Genomic DNA, 22,155 nt, shown 5'->3' on the forward strand with positions numbered 1-22,155 from the left:
TGGAGTTCCGTTCAAATTACATAAGCTTGTATTTCAGTCCAGTTTAGTTTTTGCATTGGATCTTTAGGTGCAGATATGCCATGCGATCCGGTTGTAGTGCATGGACTACTTTTGCTGTGGTCCAGTGTGAATCAGCCCATACAAAATTAATTAACTCAAATCTCACCACACCAGCCCTAAACACAGATATACACTATATTAACAAAAGTATTGGGACTCCTGCTTTTACATGCACATGACCTTTAATGGCATCCCAGTCTTAGTCCGTAGGGTTCAATATTGAGTTGGCCCACCCTTTACAGCTATAACAGCTTCAACTCTTCTGGGAAGGCTGTCCACAAGGTTTAGGAGCGTGTCTACAGGAATGTTTGACCATTCTTCCGCTTTTGTGAAGTGAGGCACTGATGTTGGAGAAGGCCTGGCTCGCAGTCTGTGTTTTCGGGTTGAGGTCAAAACTCTGTGCAGGCCAGTCAAGTTCCTCCACCTCAAACTGGTCCAAATCATTTGGTGGAGGGGGGATTATGGTGTGAGGTTGTTTTTCAGGGGTTGAGCTTGGCCCATTAGTTCTACTGAAGGGAACTCTTAAGGCGTCAGCATACCTAGACATTTTGGATAATTTCCTGCTCCCGACATTGTGGGAACAATTTGGCCCCTTCCTGTTCCACCATGACTGCGCACCAGTGCACAAAGCAAGGACCATAAAGACATAGGGTGGAGAAACTTGACTGGCCTAACCTCAACCCAATAGAACACCTTTGGATGAATTAGAGTGGAGACTGTGAGCCAGGCCTTCTCGCCCAACATCAGTGCTTGAACTCACAAATGCACTTCTGGAAGTATGGACAAACATTCCCATAGGCACACTCCTATACCTTGGGGACAGCCTTCACAGAAGAGGTGAAGTTGTTATAGCTGCAAAGGGTGGGCCAACTCAATATTGAACCCTACAGACTAAGACTGGGATGCCATTAAAGGTCATGTGCGTGTAAAGGCAGGCGATCCCAATACTTTTGGTAATATAATGTATATGGAATGGAAGTAAATGGACGGTATCAATTTACATCTATTTAGATCTGTCTAAACAGAAAAGGATGAAGTCTTGCTCCATTTACAAAATACGGAACTGAATAGATACGGATGTAGGCAGATTGAAATATATGTTCGCCCACCCATAGACATATATTGTGGTTCAGTCTGGATTTATCTGAAAAACTGACATGGAACTAGACTGAAAGCCCGTGTGAAAGGACCCTAAACCTGTGCTGTGATCTTCCTAATGCATCACCAGTCAGGTGTGGATCTGACTGGTGGTTGTAAAAGCGCCAATACTTTAATACATTCAGGCTTTCTGTGTGTAAGGCAGGCCATAGATGCTGCAAATGTCTTTCCTACAACCATGGGTTGCAGGAAAGAAATTTGCATGATTCCCCCATTAACACAGACAGTGCTGACAGGTGAATCCCTCCTGCCGAGACATTGTATTCTCCTGGTAGAGGTGGGGAAGACTGTGATTTTTGCTAGAAGCTTAAGCAGCCCTGTGTAGAGTGACAGCACACCAAGGCAGCCTGTATAGATCCCTGGCTTCTATGTAGACCGGGTCCCTGCCTGGTCCGCAGCAAGAAGAGCATATGAAGAGAAGTAAAGCCTGGCGGCCCTTCCATACACAGTATATACTGGTCAGCAGACGCCTTTCACACTTGTGTGCTTTATAATTCCAGCAATGATTAAAGTGTTACTAAACCCAGGACCCTGCATTCGATAAATCTGGTCTCCCACTGTACACATGCAATTAAGTGAAATACAATTATTTTAGTATATATAAACTGCTAAATACTTTTTCTCATCAGCAGTATAAAACAGTCTTGTGACTTCTATCAATGTCCAGACAAGCACTGGTTAAAGCTTGAAGGAGGAGTTTTCTGACTGTCCTATTAGACTGCAAGACCCCTGGCTCTCTGTCTGGAAAGTGCTGATTGGCCCTGTGCTGATTACATGCACTCTCCCAAGAAAAAAAACCTCTCTAGCAATACACGCCGAAATGAGCATGTGCAACCTGACTCCATAGACTCCATGTTATCAGAAAATTATCAGGGGTCAGTAAAAAAGGAGGGGAGGATAAGAGAAGACTGGATCAAACTGCCTTTTTACACAATGCAGAGGATTAACCCCCTAGGTTCCACAGTGAGTATAACAAGCATGCTTTACTGCATATACAGACTGATTTTACTGTTGTGGGTTTAGTAACACTTTGCTGGAAGGAATAAACACAGGAGTGTGAAACGCATCTGCTGATCAGTATGTACCGTGGGTGTCACATCACTGTTTTTATGTATCTAAAATAATATCGAGTTTATAAGCACTGGTTAAAGCTTGAAGGAGAAGTTTTCTGACTGTCCTATTAGACTGCAAGACCCCTGACTCTCTGTCTGGAAAGTTCTGATTGGTCCTGTGCTGATTACATGCACTCTCCCAAGAAAAAAAACCTCTCTAGCAATACACAACAAAATGAGCATGTGCAACGTGACTCCATAGACTCCGTGTTATCAGGAAATTATCAGGGGTCAGTGAAAGGAGGGGAGGATAAGAGAAGACTGGATCAAACTGCCTTTTTACACAATGCACAGGATTAACTCCTTAGGTTCCACAGTGAGTATAACAAGCATGCTTTACTGCATATACAGGCATACCCCACTTTTAAGTACACAATGGGGTTTATTTACTAAAGCTGGAAAGTACAAAATCAGGCTCACTTATGCATAGAAACCAATGGCCGGTGATTCCCCACTGTTTCACACTGTCAGTACTTCCGTGAAAAGTCTAGTTCTGTACATGAAAGTGCTGGAAACAAGCTTGGATGCATGCTTCCCATATACGTTTTCTATTAAGTGCAATATTTTGTTCCTGATGTATTTATTAAAAGGGTTTCCCTCTAATTGATAGTCTGAGGCTTAAATTTACTGAAATTATTGGCCCCATCATTCCAGATTTGATTTTCACCCTTGAATTTGCTATCATTTATGAGTTCTATCTCTGAAATGACTGGAACCCAAAACAATGGTGAAATGTACTCCACCAGATTAAATAAGAACAACTGAGGAATTATGTGGGAATTCTTCATACCAAAAAAAAAAAAAAGCAAACTCCTTAAGAATGTTCTTAAGACCCTATGTAATATGCAATTTCCATAAACAACCATGCAAGGTAATACCAAATGGATATTTTTTTGAACTCTAGTGATAAGTTACTACTTAATCATTATATGCAATGGCTTATAATATTCATCAATAGTAACTGATATATTATATATTGGAAATAATAAGAATAATAAACAAAGGTCGGTACTGAGGAGGGGGTCATTTTTTGTTTTTTATTGTAGCAACACCTTTTTATTTGGCTCATCTGATCCTCCAAAATAGATATTATGAATACGTGGATTTATATGCTAAACAGAGTTGGAAGAATCAAATTTGCAATTTATACAGAGGATATTATCTGATGTCTGTGGTCACCTTCAGGCACTCATTGCCATCATCAAAATATTAGTCATCTGTAACATTTTACTAGCCTCTCATACCACCATGATAACTGTTAGATGCCCCAGGCGATTACTTCAATGAATATATATGAGTAAATTAACCACAAATCTTCAACAAAAGTAATTTTTAATGAAGGTGTGTAGATTTACTAAAGCTCTACTTCCTCAGTAAATAAAAGAAACCAATGCAACACAGCAGTTGCCAACAAAACCTGAACAACAATATGAACAGAATAGACACGGAAGTTTGCTGGAGTTGTTACTGAAAAGGGTAATACATACAGTAACAAATCAAAAGCACAGATACATCAGAACTCACTTGCTTTCTATGTGTATAAAAAATATAATTTAGCGTGCATTAGAGAAATAAGCTATGTGCTGTTTATTATTGGTGCAAGTATTGCAAATCCACTACATTACATTTAGTTATTACGAATGGGCAACCTGAGACTGACTGAAAGTACTATATTATAATAATTCTTTTTTATAGAGACTCATTATACTCATTTTAGTCTTGCAATTACTAATATATATTGTTAATGAATGGTCCATGGTAATTTACTACTTACCCAGGCATTATAATATCTGCTAATCAATTCTAACAAATACATGTTCCACATATATATATATACATATGTATATATATATATATATATATATATATATATATATATATATATATATATATATATATATATGTGTATATTATATTGTGTGCCACAATACCATAGTTCCACACTTGCTCCTTTCCTACTCAATGAAGCCTGAGACAATGTTATAGGTGCAATGGGGTTTATTTACTAAATCCACAAATCCACCTGGAAGTGCACTTGGAAGTGCAGACACTGTAGATCTGAGGGGGACATGCAAGTAAAATATAAAACAACATTTTAGCTTGCACATGATTGGATAAAACAATCAGCAGAGCTTCCCCTCATTTCAGATCTACCCCTCATATCTAAAGCGATTGCATTTCCAAGCGCACTTGAAGTGCACTTGTAGTGCAAAGTGGATTTGCCTCTAGTAGATCAACCCCAACATGTCAATTATTGCTTGAGATATATATATATATATATATATATATATATATATAGATAGATAGATAGATAGATAGATAGATAGATAGATAGATAGATAGATAGATGATATATATAATTTAAATGTAAATAGAAGCAGTAAAAGGTAATGCAAAATTGCTAAGTTGCCGTTTTGCTTTTTTTCAGTTCTTGTTTCTTTTGCCAAGAGGTCAACAGTGGAAAATCAGAATGTGCCTTTTATTTAAATCTGTTCAATCCGAATACTTTTACAGAAACCTCCTTATAATGGTGTCTGAGCTTTGGACACTTCAGAGACTTATCCAGCATGGCCACACCCAGATTAAATATGGCTGAAGTTGGCAAAAACATATCCTTTCTAGTGGCCTACAGCACATTCTTTTATAAATGACAGCTTTTCCTTAACTGACAATCATGTGCTAAGATACTTTTATTTTGTTCTGGTTCCATCAATTTAGACACTAAGGCCAAAACTACACGGCCAGATACCATTCATGATTGGACACTCATTCTCAAGTTAAAGCAAAAACAAGTATTCCTTCAGTTGGAAGCAACTATTTTTGCTGACAGATTGTATTTGACTTGCTGGAAAATCTCTAAACGACCTAGTCCAACCTTTGTCAACCAAGGCTCCATAGACCCTAGGGTTCATCTAACTGTTGCTAATGGTTTTCTGAGCAAGGAGCAATTTCTACCACTCACAAAAGTTTCCACTAAAATCAATGAACATTTTAGTTATCTGTTGGAGGGGGAATTGTTCCCTATTTCCACAAGTATAATGCCCCATACACACGGTTGGAAATTCCAATGGAATAAGTCAGTTTGGATTATGTTGTCAGAAAATCCGATCGTGTGTGGGCTCTATCTGACTTTTTCTGTCGGAAATTTCTGACGGAAAAAGTTTGAGAGCTGAATCTAAAATTTTCCGACAACAAAATCCGACCTGACTTTTTCTGTTAGCGTGTAGTGAATTCCAACGCACAAAGTGCCACGCATGCTCAGGAATGTTTTTGAGACAAACGCTATTGGCTACGGCAGAGTGAACTGCAGATGTAGTAATGTTCAGCAAGGGTTCCCTAAGCCTGGAACAATATTTCAAGGGTTCCAATGGATTAAAAATGTTGAAAAAGGCCTAGACAATCCTTCTCTCTTCTTAATAGGGAAAAGGAAGTAGTGATCCACTGGCGCACCACTTCAATTCATTAGATGAGTTGTACAAGTGACAGTGGTAGATCCTACTGTGATTGAGGAAGGCCAGATTTCTCCCTGCCTGACATTCGCATCTATGTCCAGTCTTACTCTGCAATTGGATGGTTGCCAACTGTCATCTATGCACATTACTGCAGTGAGTATGATTTCAATAAAGGATTTGAGAATGTTCACGTAATACATTGAGGTGGCTAATTTACAAAAAAAAGTGCAAAATCTGGTGCAACTATGCATGGTAGCCAATCAGCTTCTAACTTTAGCCTATTTAATTAAGCTTTGACAAAAAATTAAAAACTGGAAGCTGATTGAGCTGCACTAGATTTTGCACTCTACAGTCTTAGTAAATCAACCCCAGTGTTAAACCAGTTATCCAATCATGTTTAAAGAAAATCCCTGTTTATGTATTTAATCTGCATATGACTAGACAATTGAATTGAACATCCCCACTATTTACAGTGTGCAGATTATCAAGTCCTTAGTAAATCAGCCTCTATGTGTCATATACTATTGTATGATAGGTATGTTTTTGATAATAATGTGAGATAATATCACTGTGTATCAGTAACAAACCATCAAATAGGAGTTAATCAGTATATGAGATATGTGGTAAAATGCTGACTAGTTTGTTTTTTAAATTTGCTGATGCAGCAAACAGAAAGCTGGAACCACAGTGGTGATTATGGAGGTCACACCCAACACAAAAAAAGAACTGTTCAAGGGCTGACCTTCCTGCACAATTAGATACTCCTGATTATGGCCAGATTTTTAGGCATACTTGTGATTTTTAACAACTTGGATTGACGGCCCAAACTAAATATGTTAGCAGCCTTTGATTGTCCATTCCAGTACATTGAGGAAAAAATTGAACTAATTACAAAAAACTATGATCATATTTAGAACTCCTAACAGACCCATATATATATATATATATATATATATATATATATATATATATATATATATATATATATATATATATATAAAGTACTTCCCAATGTGAGACATTATAAATTTATAGTGAAACTATTGACTAATATCATCATTATAATACTATAGTCTGTAATCTTGGATTAGGTGTAAACTGAAGGCAATGTAAATTGAATGAAACAAATTCTCTATTTATTCAAGAGTTTAATACAGGCTTTCTCAACCTTTTAACCCTAGAGGAACCCCAAAAATAGTTTTGTATGTCTCGAGGAACCCTTCCTAAAACCAAATCATCAGGGCTCAATAGGAACAATGCTCCTTATATCGGTGGTCAATAGGAAGAATGTCCCCATTAAAGCAGTGTTCCGAATGCCACCCTTAAAGACAGCTAGAAAGTTATTTGGTGTCATGCTGTTGGCTTTGCTAAGGGGTGCTGAACCTTGAACTCTGTAGACATCATCAAATAGGTGGCTCATCAGTCCCAGCTCAAGGAACCCCCTAGCAACCTCTGGAGGAACCTCGGGGTTCCACAGAACCCTGGTTGAGAATGGCTGGTTTAATAGTTGGTAAATAAAGTAAAAATGTATATCCATTATTAGTAATTTAATAAAGTAAAAATGTATATGCATTATTAGCAATTTAATAAAGTAAAAATGTATATCCATTAATAGTAATTTGATCAAGTAAAAATATATACCCATGTTCCTTGCAAAACAAAATCTGTACTTAAAAGTCATACTTTCCACTTTACTGATAGAATAACATTTTCACAAGCTGATGTTACTTGTCCATCATCAAAAGAATAAAGTCTCCATATGTTCGGTGGATATGGATTCCCTGAATAAATTACCATATAAAATGTTGATTAAAACATACTAAATGTGGAATGATTTTGACCTTTTGGATGGCACATCCTTTAGACTTTTCCAGGACAACGGAACTAAGAGGACTGAAAAATATTTCAATTAATGTTACTGTAACTGCCAGCTTAGTTAATTGTAACATCCAACTTGGAAAATGTACAATCTATTGCGTGGTTAAAGAGAAACTTAAAAACAAAGCAAACACTGGAAGAGTAAACTGTAGTTAGGAGTATTCTGTATACACCATTTATGAATGTTCTGTACTATTTTGGTGACTCTCATAAAAGAAAGTAGAACATTGTCATTAGGATTTATAGACAGATGTACTAAGTACTGCTATGCTGACCTGCTTGTTTGTCAAGACGAGTGACTAATTTGTGGCCACAGAAATAATTTTTTTCTAAAAAAGTTTGGCACTTAATTTTCTTTTAATCTTCTTCTTCACAATGGAACTTATCATCATATAGGAGATTTTAAACAATGAAGACACAATTACTCATTGGGTAAACACCTAGCAGCAAAACGACCCCACCTGCTATTCATGTGTGCTCGTCTATGGTGCAGCTATAAGGTGTACTCTCTGATAAATAATATCTGTTAGGGCATCAGGATAATACATATCTAGGGGCTGACTTCCTAAAATATTTCAAAGTGATTTCAAACATATAGTCAGCATAAGGTAAATTAAAAAAAAAAATAACAATACAAAAAAAATAACTATTCCAATGGACTTGATTGAAGTGTGAAAGAGCAGATACACAAAATGTAGAACCAGCTGCTAATATAATTTATACTGTATATATACATTTGTAGATGCAATAAAAAAATAATACATACGCAAGTGGTATTTTATTTATTCTGTTTGTTCTTATTATGTTACAGTGATCATCGTGAATTTGTAAACTTATTGAATAAATTAACAATGTAATGAGTTTATTATGGTATTATTATTATGGTGTTTACTGCTTATTTTATCAGGATAGATATATTTTACACTTTTAGAAGAGATAAACTGGGTTGCCATGAAATCTTGCCTTGTATCTAGCATTCATCTGGACCTGATAAATTATTTAATTATTATACAGGATTTATATAGCGCCAACAGTTTACACAGCGCTTATGATTGGGTCATATGTATCCTTGCATTATGACAGTGAGCTGGGAGAGGAAAGGGAAGAACATACCTTATAAGGACTAGGTGACACTTGCCTAGATACAAATAAAATGCCAAACTGCTACTAACATCCTCCCTGTCAGTGTAACTACACATACCCATGCATATGTCATGGGAACTTGTTAAATTATTGTTACAAATGTACCCTGACATGACCACAGTGGGTATCTAGAAGATAAAGGACAGACCTTAAAAGGACTTAGTGACTCTCTTCCCTAGATACAATAAAATACCACACTATTACAACCATCCTCTACACCAGCAGAACTATACATATGCATGTACATTTCATGTGAACTTGTTAAACTACTGTTTCAAATGTACCCAGACATGACCACAGTGGGTATCTAGACGATAAAGGACAGACCTTATAAGGACTTAGTGACTCTCTTCCCTAGATACAATAAAATGCCACACTATTACCACGATCCTCTACACCAGCAGAACTATATATATGCATGTATATTTCATGTGAACTTGTTAAACTACTTTTTCAAATGTACCCAGACATGACCACAGTGGGTATCTAGAAGGGGAAGGACAAACCTTACAAGGACTTGGTGACTCTCTTCCCTAGATACAATAAAATGCCACACTACTACTACCATCCTCTATGCCAGCAAAACTAGACATATGCATGTACACTTCATGTGGACTTGTTAAACCATTGTGTAAACTGTACCCTGAGGTGATCACAGTGGGTATCTAGAAGGGCAAAAATAAACCTTATAATGTCTCAGTGACTCTGTTTTAAATAAAACGCCACACTGCTACCACAATTCATCCCACCAGAAGCACTACCCATGCCGAGCATCTGAAATACAGGTACACATCATGTGAACTTATTGTGTAAAATATATCCTGGCATGATTTCAGTGAGCATCTAGTAGGAGCTGGGAGAGGAAGGGGAAGCACAGACCTTATAAAGACTTGGTAAATCCCTTCCCTAGACTTAAATAAAACTCAACACTGCTAGTGCCATTCACCCTGCCAGCAGCACTACACATACCGAGCAACTGCAATACAAGTGAACGTGTTAAACTATTATATGTACCCAGCAGTTACATTACAGGTACGCTTCATGTGAACTTAAACTATTGTGTAAAATGTATCCTGGCGTGATCACAGTGGGTGCCTAGAAGGGGTAGGATAGACCTGATAAGGACTTGGTGACTCTCTTCTCTAGACACAAATTTAATGTCACACTGCTACTACCATACACCCTACCAGTTGTACTACATCTACCCAGCAGTTGCTATACAGGTACACTTCATGTGAACTTAAACTATTGTGTAAAATGTATCTTGGAGTGATCACAGTGGGTATCTAGAAGGGGTAGGATAGACCTTATAAGGATTGGTGACTCTCTTCTGTAGATACAAAATTAATGCTACACTGCTACTACCATACACCCCACCAGTTGTACTACACGTACCCAGCAGTTGCAATACAGGTACACTTCATGTGAACTTAAACTATTGTGTAAAATGTATCCTGGCGTGATCACAGTGGGTACCTAGAAGGGGTAGGATAGACCTTATAAGGACTTGGTGACTCTCTTCTGTAGATACAAATTTAATGCTACACTGCTACTACCATACACCCCACCAGTTGTACTACATGTACCCAGCAGCTGAAATACAGGTACACTTCATGTGATTTTAAACTATTGTGTAAAATGTATCTTGGCGTGATCACAGTGGGTATCTAGAAGGGGAAGGATAGACCTTATAAGGACTTGGAGACTATCTTCTCTGGCTACAAATGAAAACCCACACTGCTACTACCATCCACCCCACCAGCAGCACTACACATACTCAGCAGATGCAATACAGGTACACTGCTAACTTCACCCACAGGATATGCATTAGCCTACAAATGTAATTACAGTAGACTGCTACACATGGGTTCAATGGGTCATATATCACCTCAATATATTGCTGAGAGATACAGTATATAATATATTGCAATGTAGGCTTGCTGTTCTTGACTAGGTTTGACTATTCTTTTCTGTCTGGAGCCTATTGATTTCCTGCTGCACACAGGCACTGACGTACAGGTTAATAATACTATTAACATTATTACAGATCAGAAGGATCTACTGTGAACCAGCAGTAATTGATCTATCAGTGGGATATATGCTTGCCGTAATGAGATAAAGGCATAAATTAAGCTACAATCTCTGCAATGATTTTGTGCTAGGTGTAGATGAAATATTATATGGCTACAGGCTCTGGAAAACCTAACAAGAAGTGATCTATGCCAATATATGACTAACCTAAAAATACCATTAACCCTCCATGGCACACTAAGGGCAGGGGCTGAATATCTTTGCATAGGATCAAAGGACAAAGTACAGGAGGACTACAAGTCCCAGCGTATTGGAGCACTTGCACTGTAGTGTGAGATTAGGATCAGGCAATAGTACATACAATTAGTCCTGTGGGTACCAAAGAGATGGAGAGGAGGAATGGCTGACAATAATATTCTGGGACTACTGCATAATCCATACATTCACCCAGGTTACATTATATTAGCATTGTGATAATGTGTCACCTTGATTCTGTCTAGCTCCTGTCATTCTGATCACCTCTGTTGGACAACCCCCTTTTCTAATAGCTAGCACTTAGTGGTAGTGTAATTCCCATTATTATCACCTCCAGCACGTCTGGCTAGCATCAGGTGCACCATGCACTAGCCTTCTGCCTTAGAACTGACAATACTGTCATCAGATCCCTGCCTAGGGAATTTTCCTATTGAGATTTATTATCTAAATGTGCTTAAAACCATATCAGCAAGAAGTCAAGTCAAATGAAATCACAGCAGGGCTTTTAAACATGCTACCAGCCAGCATCACCCCCTCCCCACCATATGTGTGTGTGTGCCTCCTGATCACCTACAACCTGCTCATCTCTCCTACAGGCAATCCTATTCTATAGTGTCATTGTTCAATACAAACACCTATCCAAGAACCTCTTGTCCATACATAGCATGTTGCTTTGTAATAAGGAGCCCTTCAACATGCAGTAAAAATAACACAGACAGGTTATTTCATAAGGAAAAGTACAGGGTAGAAAGGACAGTAACTAATCATCTATCAATGTTCTTACTGATTGATTGATCAATTGATTGACTGAATGATTGATATAGGTCACCTAAGGCTGGCCATACATTATGCAATTTTCTTATTCAACGTACTTTAGATTTACCTTCAACTATGTAATGCAAGGCCCTGCCTGGTTGCATACACATAGAAAATGTTTAGGTATGACCTCATATTATATAGTTTTGGTAAAACTAAAGAAAAATTGAAAAAGAAAATTGTATAATGTATGGCAAGCCTTAGTCTGCAAAATGTTGCTCTGGTCACACACAGTCAGATTGGGCTTAGATCTGATCAGCAAAACATACCAGCAAGTAGTAGTAGTGGAGGCCTGATCTGATTGGGTAGGGAAAATTGAAAAAGAGCATTGTATAATGTATGGCCAGCCTTAGTCTGCAAAACATTGTTCTGGCCACACACAGTCAGACTGGGCTTAGATCTGATCAGCAAAACATACCAGCAAGTAGTAGTAGTAGTAGTGGGAGGCCTGATCTAATTGAGTAGGGGCTAAAAGGGTTGTTTGTTCTTGGTAAGTGCATAACAATACATAATTATCATTATTATGCTATATCTATTAATATCTATCTACCTATCTAAATAATAATGATGTTAAATTATACATATGTATATATTGGTAGATAGAAGCAAATCCCCTTATGGGATTGTATATGTGTGTAAAACTACTACTGCTAATAAAAACTATGTATATGTATATATATGTGTGTGTAAAATTACTAAAAATAATGTTAGTATCATATATATATACATATATATATATATATATATATATATATATATATATATATATATATATATATATATATATATATATGATACTAACAATATATATATGATACTAACAATATATATATATATATATATGTATATATATATATATATATATATATATATATATATATATATATATATATATATATATATATATATTACTAGAATCCAATCCTCCTATGGGATATAAAAATTTGTGTAAGATTACTAATAATAAGAATAATGTTATGTATATAATACTAATACTAATAATTGTGTATATATATATATATATATATATATATATATATATATATATATATATATATATATATAAAATACTGCTACTACTAATATATATATATTTTCATATATTGCTAGAATCCGATCCTCCTATGGGATATAGGATTATATAATTACTACTAATAATAAAAAGTTATATATATGATACTAACTATATATATATATATATATATATATATATATATATATATATATATATATATATGTGTGTGTGTGTGTGTGTGTGTGTAAAATTACTACTAATAACAATAAAAATAATGTTATATATATATATATATATATATATATATATATATATATATATATAATACTAATAATAATAAATAAATAAATATAAATATATATATATATATATATATATATATATATATATATATATATATATATGTGTGTGTGTGTGTGTGTGTGTGTGTGTGTAAAATTATTAATAATAAAAATAATTATATATATATCTTCTTTATAATGTATATGCATATATTGATATATATTGTAAGAATCAGATCCCCCTATGGGATATAGATTTATGTGTAAATGACTAATGATAAATAATACGATATATATAAGGTGGTGGATGGTAGTGTATATAGCTGTATACAGAGGCTGTGTACGTACATGTCAGTGATGTTCTGAGCCTGGGAGAGGTTCTTCAGCACTGGGAAAGCTCCGATGGCCGCTGCCTTGTCACAAGCGATCCTCGTAGAGTTACAAGTACACGAGTCCGGACAGGCCAGTCCCCTCCAGGAGAAGAGCAGTACGATCCAACAAGCGGCCCACACCCGGGCTATATCGGGACCAGCTAACCTATTCCAAAGGCCCATACCGGCTGTGATAGTCCAGGGAGAGCCCCCCCTTGTTGTTCGGCGATGTCGGTTGCAATCCTCCCTCCCCCCCCAGTAAGTAGAGTGCGATGGGTCCCAGCGATGGGCAGCAGTTGGTGCCTTGTTAATGTGGAGTCATAATCCTGCTGGGTGATGGCTTTATGTAATGCAGACCATGGTTCTGGGGGGTCACCTATAGGCAGTGGGATCCCCTGTAGGCAGTGGTGCTGATGCTGATGGTGTCCAGGGAGAAGAGAAGGCACTCAGATGATGCTGCTGTTGCTAACGCTGCTCAGATCTCTCTGTAAGAGAAAAGAAAAAGACAGAGCCCCAGATAAAGAGGGGACACAACATGTCATAGACATCCAGGTAGCCCTGACTCATCACTGCCCATGCTGCATCATTCACCTTCCTGTCAGTGCCCTCACCCTGCTTCCCAACACCTCAAGGCATCAGTGCCAGTGTGGAGGGTGAGCCATGAATGGGCACACAGGGATCAATGACAGGTGACAGCTGAGCAATGGAGGAGGAGGAGGAGGATGAGCTGGGTGCTCCTACCTGGGGAGGAAGGCTTATCCCTACAGATGGATGAGGAGGAGGAGGAGGATGAGCAGGGTGCTCCTACCTGGGGAGGAGGGCTGATCCCTACAGATGGATGAGGAGGATGAGCATTGTGCTCCTACCTGGGGAGGAGGGCTGATCCCTACAGATGGATATTGAGGATGAGCTGGGTGCTCCTACCTGGGGAGGAAGGCTGATCCCTACAGATGGATGAGGAGGATGAGCAGGGTGCTCCTACCTGGGGAGGAAGGCTGATCCCTACAGATGGATCAGGATGAGGAGGATGAGCTGGGTGCTCCTACCTGGGGAGGAAGGCTGATGCCTACAGATGGATGAGGAGGATGAGCAGGGTGCTCCTACCTGGGGAGGAAGGCTGATCCCTACAGATGGATGGCCATGGAGGGATGCATCCTGTGCTATATCGCCTTTTCACACACTCCTGTCTCCAGTGCTAATAATAAGTGGAGCTTCTCCCTCCCACCCCCATGCCAATAGCTGGGGAAGAAGAAGTGACGTTAGCACTGACGCAGGACAGGGGCAGAATCTGAGTCTCCTGGAGCCCAAAGGGAGCAACAAGGGGTGGGGGGTGATCAGGGGGGGGGGGGGGGGCTGGGGGGGGGGTCGCCTTCATCATTATGCATGCTGCCCTGCACACACTCATTGCCCTCATAAGATACCTGGAATTGGACAGACATGGCACCCATCCAATGCCCATGATCAGGTGCTGCATGATCCAAATACACAGGAGGACGTGATCGGAATACGGACTGGCACTTATCTGCCCATCCTGGGTACCCACCTGAGTCAGGGCACAATGGATCTCTATAGATCATGCCCATGTGATCCAATGTGTGTGTATGTATGGTGCGATCATCCCGATCACCTGTCAGGACATGCCAGCGATTAAAGGGCTCCGACATGTGTGCTGGATGGCAGTACAGGGCGTATATACAGGGATATACCTACTACACGTGATCACTAGATCCTGCTTAGCACGGCGTTAGAAATGTGTGTCTGGGAAGATGGCTTTTCATTTGTGGTTTTTGGAAGGTTTTTTTCTTTTTTTTTTTTTTTTTTTTTATCCGCAGTAATTTAAAAGAAGCAGAGAAATCTACCGCATTGACAGCAGAGGAGGGTGACAACGGAGCAGAGAGCTCTGCTGACACCGTGTGGCGGAAAGGTGTGCTGCAGCTGAAAAGAAAAGCGACACCGTTGTGCTACTGCTTGCAGCCTTATGCCCCATATACACAATGAGATTATCGGACGAATAACCGTCCGTTTTTTTTGTATTGCATGCTAATCTCAGATGGAATCTGATGGGTTTACTCCATACACACTATCAGATTTTTTGTAGATTTTTGTCTTCAGATTTATCAAAACTATGAAGTGCAAGGGCCTGCCTGATTGCATACAAATTGAAACTCCTAAGGTTTGACCTCATATTATATGGTTTTGGTAAATCTGAAGGAAAAAAACAGCAGAAAATCTGATAGTGTGTATGGGGCTTAAAGTCACGAAAATTCCCGCACGACAGAAAAAAATAAAATAAAATTGGAAGTGATGTCATGTGCTGTAATGCATTTTTATTGCATTTTTGAACGATAGCTGTCCTGATTAAACGAAAATCGCATGATCTGGCAACGAACAGAAAAAATTTCCGTACACGTCTGATAGAATAATATCGGATGAACTGTCCTGATCGGCTCTCGAAAGCTCCCGATTATCGTACGATCATTTTGAAAGTGGTATTTTCCATACGATTTTCTGATCGTGTGTACGGGGCATTACTCAACCCCCCTTTTTTTTATCATGGAGGAACAGACGCTTTGTAATGGCACTTTGGGCAAGCATGCTAACTCTAAATGTCACAATGGGTTAATAAACAGATGTAGAACTTAAAAAAAAATAAAAAAAAAATAAATGCCAATTTGGAAATGGCAGTAAAAACTTTGCTGTGCCAGTAAGTTTTGGGTGTCATGTCAGTAAATTTCAATCTGGTAGGTTGCAGTGATATGTACACATAATGCTTACAAACAGGTTTATAAGCATTATAGGATATATTTACAAAAGGCAAATCCACTTTGCACTACAAGTACACTTGAAATTACACTGAAAGTGCACTTGGAAGTGCAGTCGCTGTAGATCTGAGAGGTAGATCTGAAATGAGGGGAAGCTCTGCTGATTTTATTATCCAATCACGTGCAAGCTAAAATGCTGTTTTTTATTTTCCTTGCATGTCCCCCTCGGATCTACAGTGACTGCACTTCCAAGTGCACTTTCAGTGCAATTTCAAGTGCACTTTGCACTTGTAGTTTGCACTTGTAGTGCAAAGTGGATTTGCCTTTAGTTAATAACCCCCTATGCATACATATCACCACAACCTACCAAATTGAAATTTACTAACATGACACCCAAAACTTTCTGGCACAGCAAAGTTTTTACTGGCATTTCCAAAAGTTACAAAATTACAATCCCTTGAAAAAGTATTCACACCCCTTGAAATTGTCCACATTTTGTCATAATACAACCAAAAACATAACTGTATTTTATTTGGGATTTTATGTGATAGACCAGGGATCTTCAAACTACAGCCCTTGAGCTGTTGAGGTACTACACGTCCCATGAGGCATTGTAAAACTCTGACTCTCACAGACATGACTAGGCATGATGGGAATTGTAGTTCCTGTACAACTGGAGGGCCAGAGTTTGAAGACCCCTGTGATAGACCAACACAAAGTGGCACATAATTGTGAAGTGGAAGAAAAATGATAAATGGTTTTCCACATTTGTTTACAATTAAGTATCTGAAAACTGTGGCATGCACTTGTATTCAGCCCCCCTTTAGCCTAGGTTCACATTGCTGTGGGTTAGAAATGGTGCGAGTTCAGCTGAACTCACTCAATTTCAACCCAGGCAATGCAGTCTGGCTTTGGGAGGCGATTTGACAGACATCTGTGCAGGTTCCTGCACAGATGTCTATACAAATTGACCCCCCCGAAGTCGCCAAAAGTAGTACAGGAACTACTTTTGGCAAGTCAGCAGTGCCAGTGCCGGCAATAGCCACTGATTTGGCATGCGATTTAACATGTCGAAATGGCATGCCATATCAGACCAATGGGAACCTAGGCTTACTCTGAAACCCCTAATTAACATCTAGTAGAACCAATTGTCTTCAGAAGTCACCTAATAAGTAAATAGAGTTCACCTGTGTGTTATTTAATCTCAGTATAAATACAGATGTTCTGTGAAGCCCTCAGAGGTTTGTTAGAGAATCTTTTTTGTCAAATAACTTTTTTATTAGTTTAAAGGGAAACATTACACGTCAAACACTTCGGTACAGCATTGGGGGAGCGAAAGAAAGAGAACAGAAAAATTACAGGGGAGAACATACCATAAAAGCATATTGGCCTACATAGTATAGCCACCTGGAGCAGGTACAAGCCAGGCCAGGTAGAGCTATTCACAGACAGCATGTTCTGCAACACATGTAAGACAGGGATAAAGTCCAACCAATAATAAACCAATCCTCAAGACTCAACCGCCAGTCAGGAGTGGCAATCCGAGGATACATGTGTCGACTAATAGTGTAAGACACTTATAATACACTTTAACCCAATCAAACACCCCCCCTCGGGGGGGGGTTTGGAAGAGTGATAGGTATAAGAGAAAGGAGGAAGGGAAAAAGAGAAAAAAAAAGAGAGAAGAAAGGGATACCAAAGGATAGAAAGAAAGGTAGAGAGGAAAAGGAGGGGGTAGGGGTGGGTAGTCATCCGAAAACTTCCGCTTGCCTGTCAGGGTCGAACGTCCTTAAGATTCCAGGGATTCCAGACTACGTCATGCGCTTCCAGCCGGTCCTGTATCCTGGCGGTCATCCTCTCCATAAGCTCCACATCTCCAATGCGGGCGTATAATGCGTCCGGGGTAGGGGGGTGCGTTTTTTTCCAGTGGAGTGCAACAAGACACCTCGCTGCGGTCAAGATATGGCGGGATAATTTCTGTAGGGATTTGGACAATTTGGGGAAAGGGACTCCCAGTAAAAAGTGCTTTGGGTTCAAGTCCAGGGGTTGGTCCAGGACACTGGCCAGGAGCGTACGGACTTCCGTCCAGAAAGGGACTATACGAGGGCATTGCCAGTATATATGCAAGAGGGTGCCCTTATGCCCCACACAGCGCCAGCACCGGTCTGTTGTAGAAGGATAAATAGCGTGCAGGACATCCGGGGTCATGTACCAGAAGAACAATATCTTGTATGCATTCTCCCGGTAGAGCGTACACATGGAGCTCTTGGATGCCTGTGACCAAATCACCTGCCATTGCTCCTCCGTGAACACTTCACCCAGAGCCTCCTCCCATTTAAGCATATATGCATGTTTGCCGTTAAGACCCATAGGAAAGGCGTTAATTATTTTATAAATATCCGAGATCATCCCCCTCTGTGCCGTACCTGCTGAGACAACTATTTCAAACATGGTAGGCGGGGAGAAACGGAGGTCTGATGAGATGGTCTGGGCAAAGTGACGGATTTGTAAGTAACTATAGAAGCTCTGCCGGGGGAGGTCAAACCGGGATTGGAGTTCAGTGTAAGTCAGTAGTCTCCTAGATCTGGGATCCACCAGAGATCTCAGATGGAAAAGGTTCCGGGAGGACCAGGGGTGTTGCATCTGGCGAGATAGGCTATCTGGCACTCGAGGGTTGGATATAAAAGAGGTCAGGAGCGATTTAGCCGAGGTCAGGGCAAATGCCTTGGAAGACCTACGCCATAGGTTCTGCAGGTGGGACATGGGGCCCAACAATTGGGACTGAGGAATCACTGCCGCCGCACTCCAGAGCATACTATTAGGGTGTATAGGGGCCAACCACCGGGATTCAATTTCCGACCAGCGATTGTGAGGCCTCTGGGTAGTCCAAGAAGCGACCGCGCGGAGTTGGGCAGCCTGATAGTACCTGACTAGGTCCGGGAACGCTAACCCCCCATCCGATTTGGAGGCGGTCATAACCGAGCGAGGTATCCTGTGCCTTTTATAGTTCCATACAAATCGAAGTAGGTCCCTTTGCAATTTTTTCAGGTGAGAGGAGGGGACTGGAATGGGGAGGGTCTGAAAAAGATAAAGGAGTTTCGGGAGGATAGCCATCTTCACAGAGGCTATTCTACCAAGCAGAGAGATTTGGTGTTTCCGCCACTGTAGCAACAGACGCCTAATATCTCCATAGAGGGATGGGTAGTTTGCCTGATAAAGGGAGGTATAGGTTGGGGTGATGTTTACCCCCAGGTATCGAAGGGAGGTGGACCCCCAGTGGTAGGGAAAGTTGGATCGTAGGTGTTCCACCTCCAACGGTGGAATGTTAATCGGGAGGGCTTCGGATTTCGACGCATTAAGTTTGTAACCCGATAGCGCACTGTAACGATCCAACTCCATATGCAGGTTGGGCAGGGATATCCTGGGTTGGGTAAGAGTAAGAATTACGTCGTCCGCAAATAGCGAGATCTTAAACTCCTGGCCTCGCACCGGAACCCCTCTTATAGCCTGGTTCCGCCTGATAGACGTCGCCAGTGGTTCAATACAGAGGGCAAATAGTAGGGGTGACAGCGGGCATCCCTGACGCGTACCGTTGGAGATGGAAAAGGGCGAAGAGGTGGCAAAGGGGGTCTTCACTTGAGAAGACGGGTTGGAGTAAAGATGTTGTATGGCCCGCAAAAAAGGTCCCTCCATCCCTATGTGGGTCAGGGTGGCGAACAGGAAGGGCCAGCCCAGTCTATCAAATGCTTTTTCTGCATCCAAGCTCAGGAGCAGGGACGGCACTCCCTCCCCGTTCGCCACCTCGACCAGGTCTATCACCTTCCGGGTGTTATCCCCTGCTTGTCGGAGGGGGACAAAGCCCACTTGGTCCTTATGGATCAAGGAGGGTAGGACCTTGTTAAGGCGCAGAGATAGCAATTTAGTAAAAATTTTTAGGTCCGCGTTCAACAGCGCAATGGGTCTATAATTCGCGCAATGGATGGGGTCCTTATCTGGCTTGGGGATTAAGGTAAGGAAGGAACGTTGCATGTCTGAGGGGACGGGTGTTTTCTGTAGAAAAGCATTAAAGAGGCTGCTCATATGCGGAGTTAAGAGGGGGGAAAATGCTTTGTAATATTCGTAGGGCAGCCCGTCTGGGCCCGGGGACTTATGTGCGGGGAGGGATTTAATGGTCCTTTCCACTTCGTCTTCCGTGACGGGCATGTTCAAAATGAGCAAGTCCGAATCTCTAATTTTGGGAATGGCGCTGTCGGACAAGTACTGCTGTATACGCTGTGAAACCTCCAGCGACACAGGGTTGCTAGGGATGTCAGGACTATTATAGAGCTCCGCATAAAAGCCAGCAAACGTATCAACTATGTCTTTGGGGTGGGAAACAACCGCATTAGATCTAGTTTTTATCTGGTGTGGAGCAGAGAGAAGGGTTTTGTCTTTGAGCTTCCGCGCTAGGAGGGAGTGTGCTTTATTGCCCCTATCATAGTATGTCTGTTTGATCCTCAGAAGGGCTTTCTCAACACGGCGAAGCGCCAGGTCCGCCAGCGCCATTCGCAAACTAACAATTTTCCTAAGGAGTGGTACCGTCGGTGAGGCCTGCAGTTTCTGCTCTAACTGTCTAAGTTCCTTCTCGGTGTTAAGCTTGGTGGCCGCGACATCCCGCTTCAAGGCCGAGGAAAGCGCAATGCATCTACCACGCATCACCGCCTTGTGGGCTTCCCACACAGTGGGGAGGGGGACGTCTGGGGTCAAATTCTCAACAAAATAGTGACGCAGGGTCAAGGCTAATTCCGATTGGGAGGGAAGGTGCTGAAGAAGGAAAGTGTTCAGCTTCCAATTATATGGCCGAGTTATCGGGGGGCCTAAATCCAGGGTGAGTAAGATCGGGGCATGGTCCGACCAGGAGATCGGCAGGATAGACGCGCCACGCGTTGCTCTCAACGTAGCATTATTAGTGAAAAAATAGTCAATCCGAGAGTGCATATGGTGAGGGGCTGAGTAGTATGTGTACTGCCGATCCCCGGGCCGGAGAGCTCGCCAAGCGTCAAACAGTGCATAGCGGCGAGTGAGTTGCCGAAAAAGCCTCGAATCCCGGAGGGCTCTAGGCGAGGGCGCACGAGTGGGCGCCGTCTGACGATCAGCCGTGGCCGAGTGAGCCAGATTAAAGTCTCCTCCCACCACCAAATAACCGTGGTCTTCCTTAAATAGACGTGCAAAAACCCTGGAGAGGAAGCTATGCTGATGGACCTTAGGGGCGTATAGCGTACACAGGGTGATCGGCCGTGATTGCCACGTACCCTTAAGTATCAGGAAGCCCCCCCGGGGATCGCTGTAATGATCAACATAGGTAAAGGGTGCTCCTTGTCGGATCAGGACAGCCACCCCCGCCCTCTTATGGGACCCCGAGGATAGATACGCAAGCGGAAAGCTCCTGGAGGCGAAGGCAAAAGATCCCCCCCTGTCCAAGTGCGTTTCCTGAACCAGGATAATATCCGCTCCCGACTGTTTAAACTCCCTTAGTGCCAGATGCCGTTTCCTGTTTGAATTTAGGCCGTGAACATTCATAGATAGAATCTTAGCCATCAGTCAAGTCCGGGGGGGTGGGGGGGGGGGTAGGAGAGCGGTCTATGTCTAATAAATCTTACCCGGTAACAACGTCCAAGAGGGACCGTCAGGAGCCAGGAGCAGACGCTGTCCGGTCGTAGGGCCCCGCCACTACGTGTCCGATCCCTGCAGGCAGCGGAAGGAAGACATAGGAGAGAAGAGAGGGGGAGATAGAAAGTGAGAGAAGGGAGAAAAACGTTAGTACAACAAGAAAGGCATCGCG

General features: G+C 41.2%; 1 protein-coding gene across 8 annotated transcripts in view; it reads right to left on the reverse strand.

Moving 5' to 3' along the window:
• Positions 1–15,258, reverse strand: part of NTRK2 (neurotrophic receptor tyrosine kinase 2) — a 312,631-nt gene extending 297,373 nt beyond the window's left edge. For 4 of the 8 annotated variants that reach the window (XM_077474853.1, XM_077474851.1, XM_077474852.1 and 1 more), the window contains exons 1-2: positions 14,677–14,834; positions 13,550–14,057 (exon numbers count right to left, since the gene is read on the reverse strand). In XM_077474853.1, the coding sequence (XP_077330979.1) occupies positions 13,550–13,755 (206 nt within the window). In that variant the 5' untranslated portion in view covers positions 13,756–14,057; positions 14,677–14,834. Of the gene's footprint in view, positions 1–13,549; positions 14,058–14,313; positions 14,335–14,496; positions 14,587–14,618; positions 14,641–14,676; positions 14,835–15,115 lie in introns of those variants that run through there. The other 4 variants (XM_077474847.1, XM_077474849.1, XM_077474846.1 and 1 more) reach the window with 4 other exon arrangements.
• Between the last annotated feature and the right edge of the window lie 6,897 nt (positions 15,259–22,155).

The sequence above is a fragment of the Lithobates pipiens genome, unplaced genomic scaffold (assembly GCF_037356315.1).
Source record: "Lithobates pipiens isolate NorthernLeopardFrog02 unplaced genomic scaffold, aLitPip1_a1.2 Scaffold_13, whole genome shotgun sequence".
Lineage (NCBI taxonomy): Eukaryota > Metazoa > Chordata > Amphibia > Anura > Ranidae > Lithobates > Lithobates pipiens.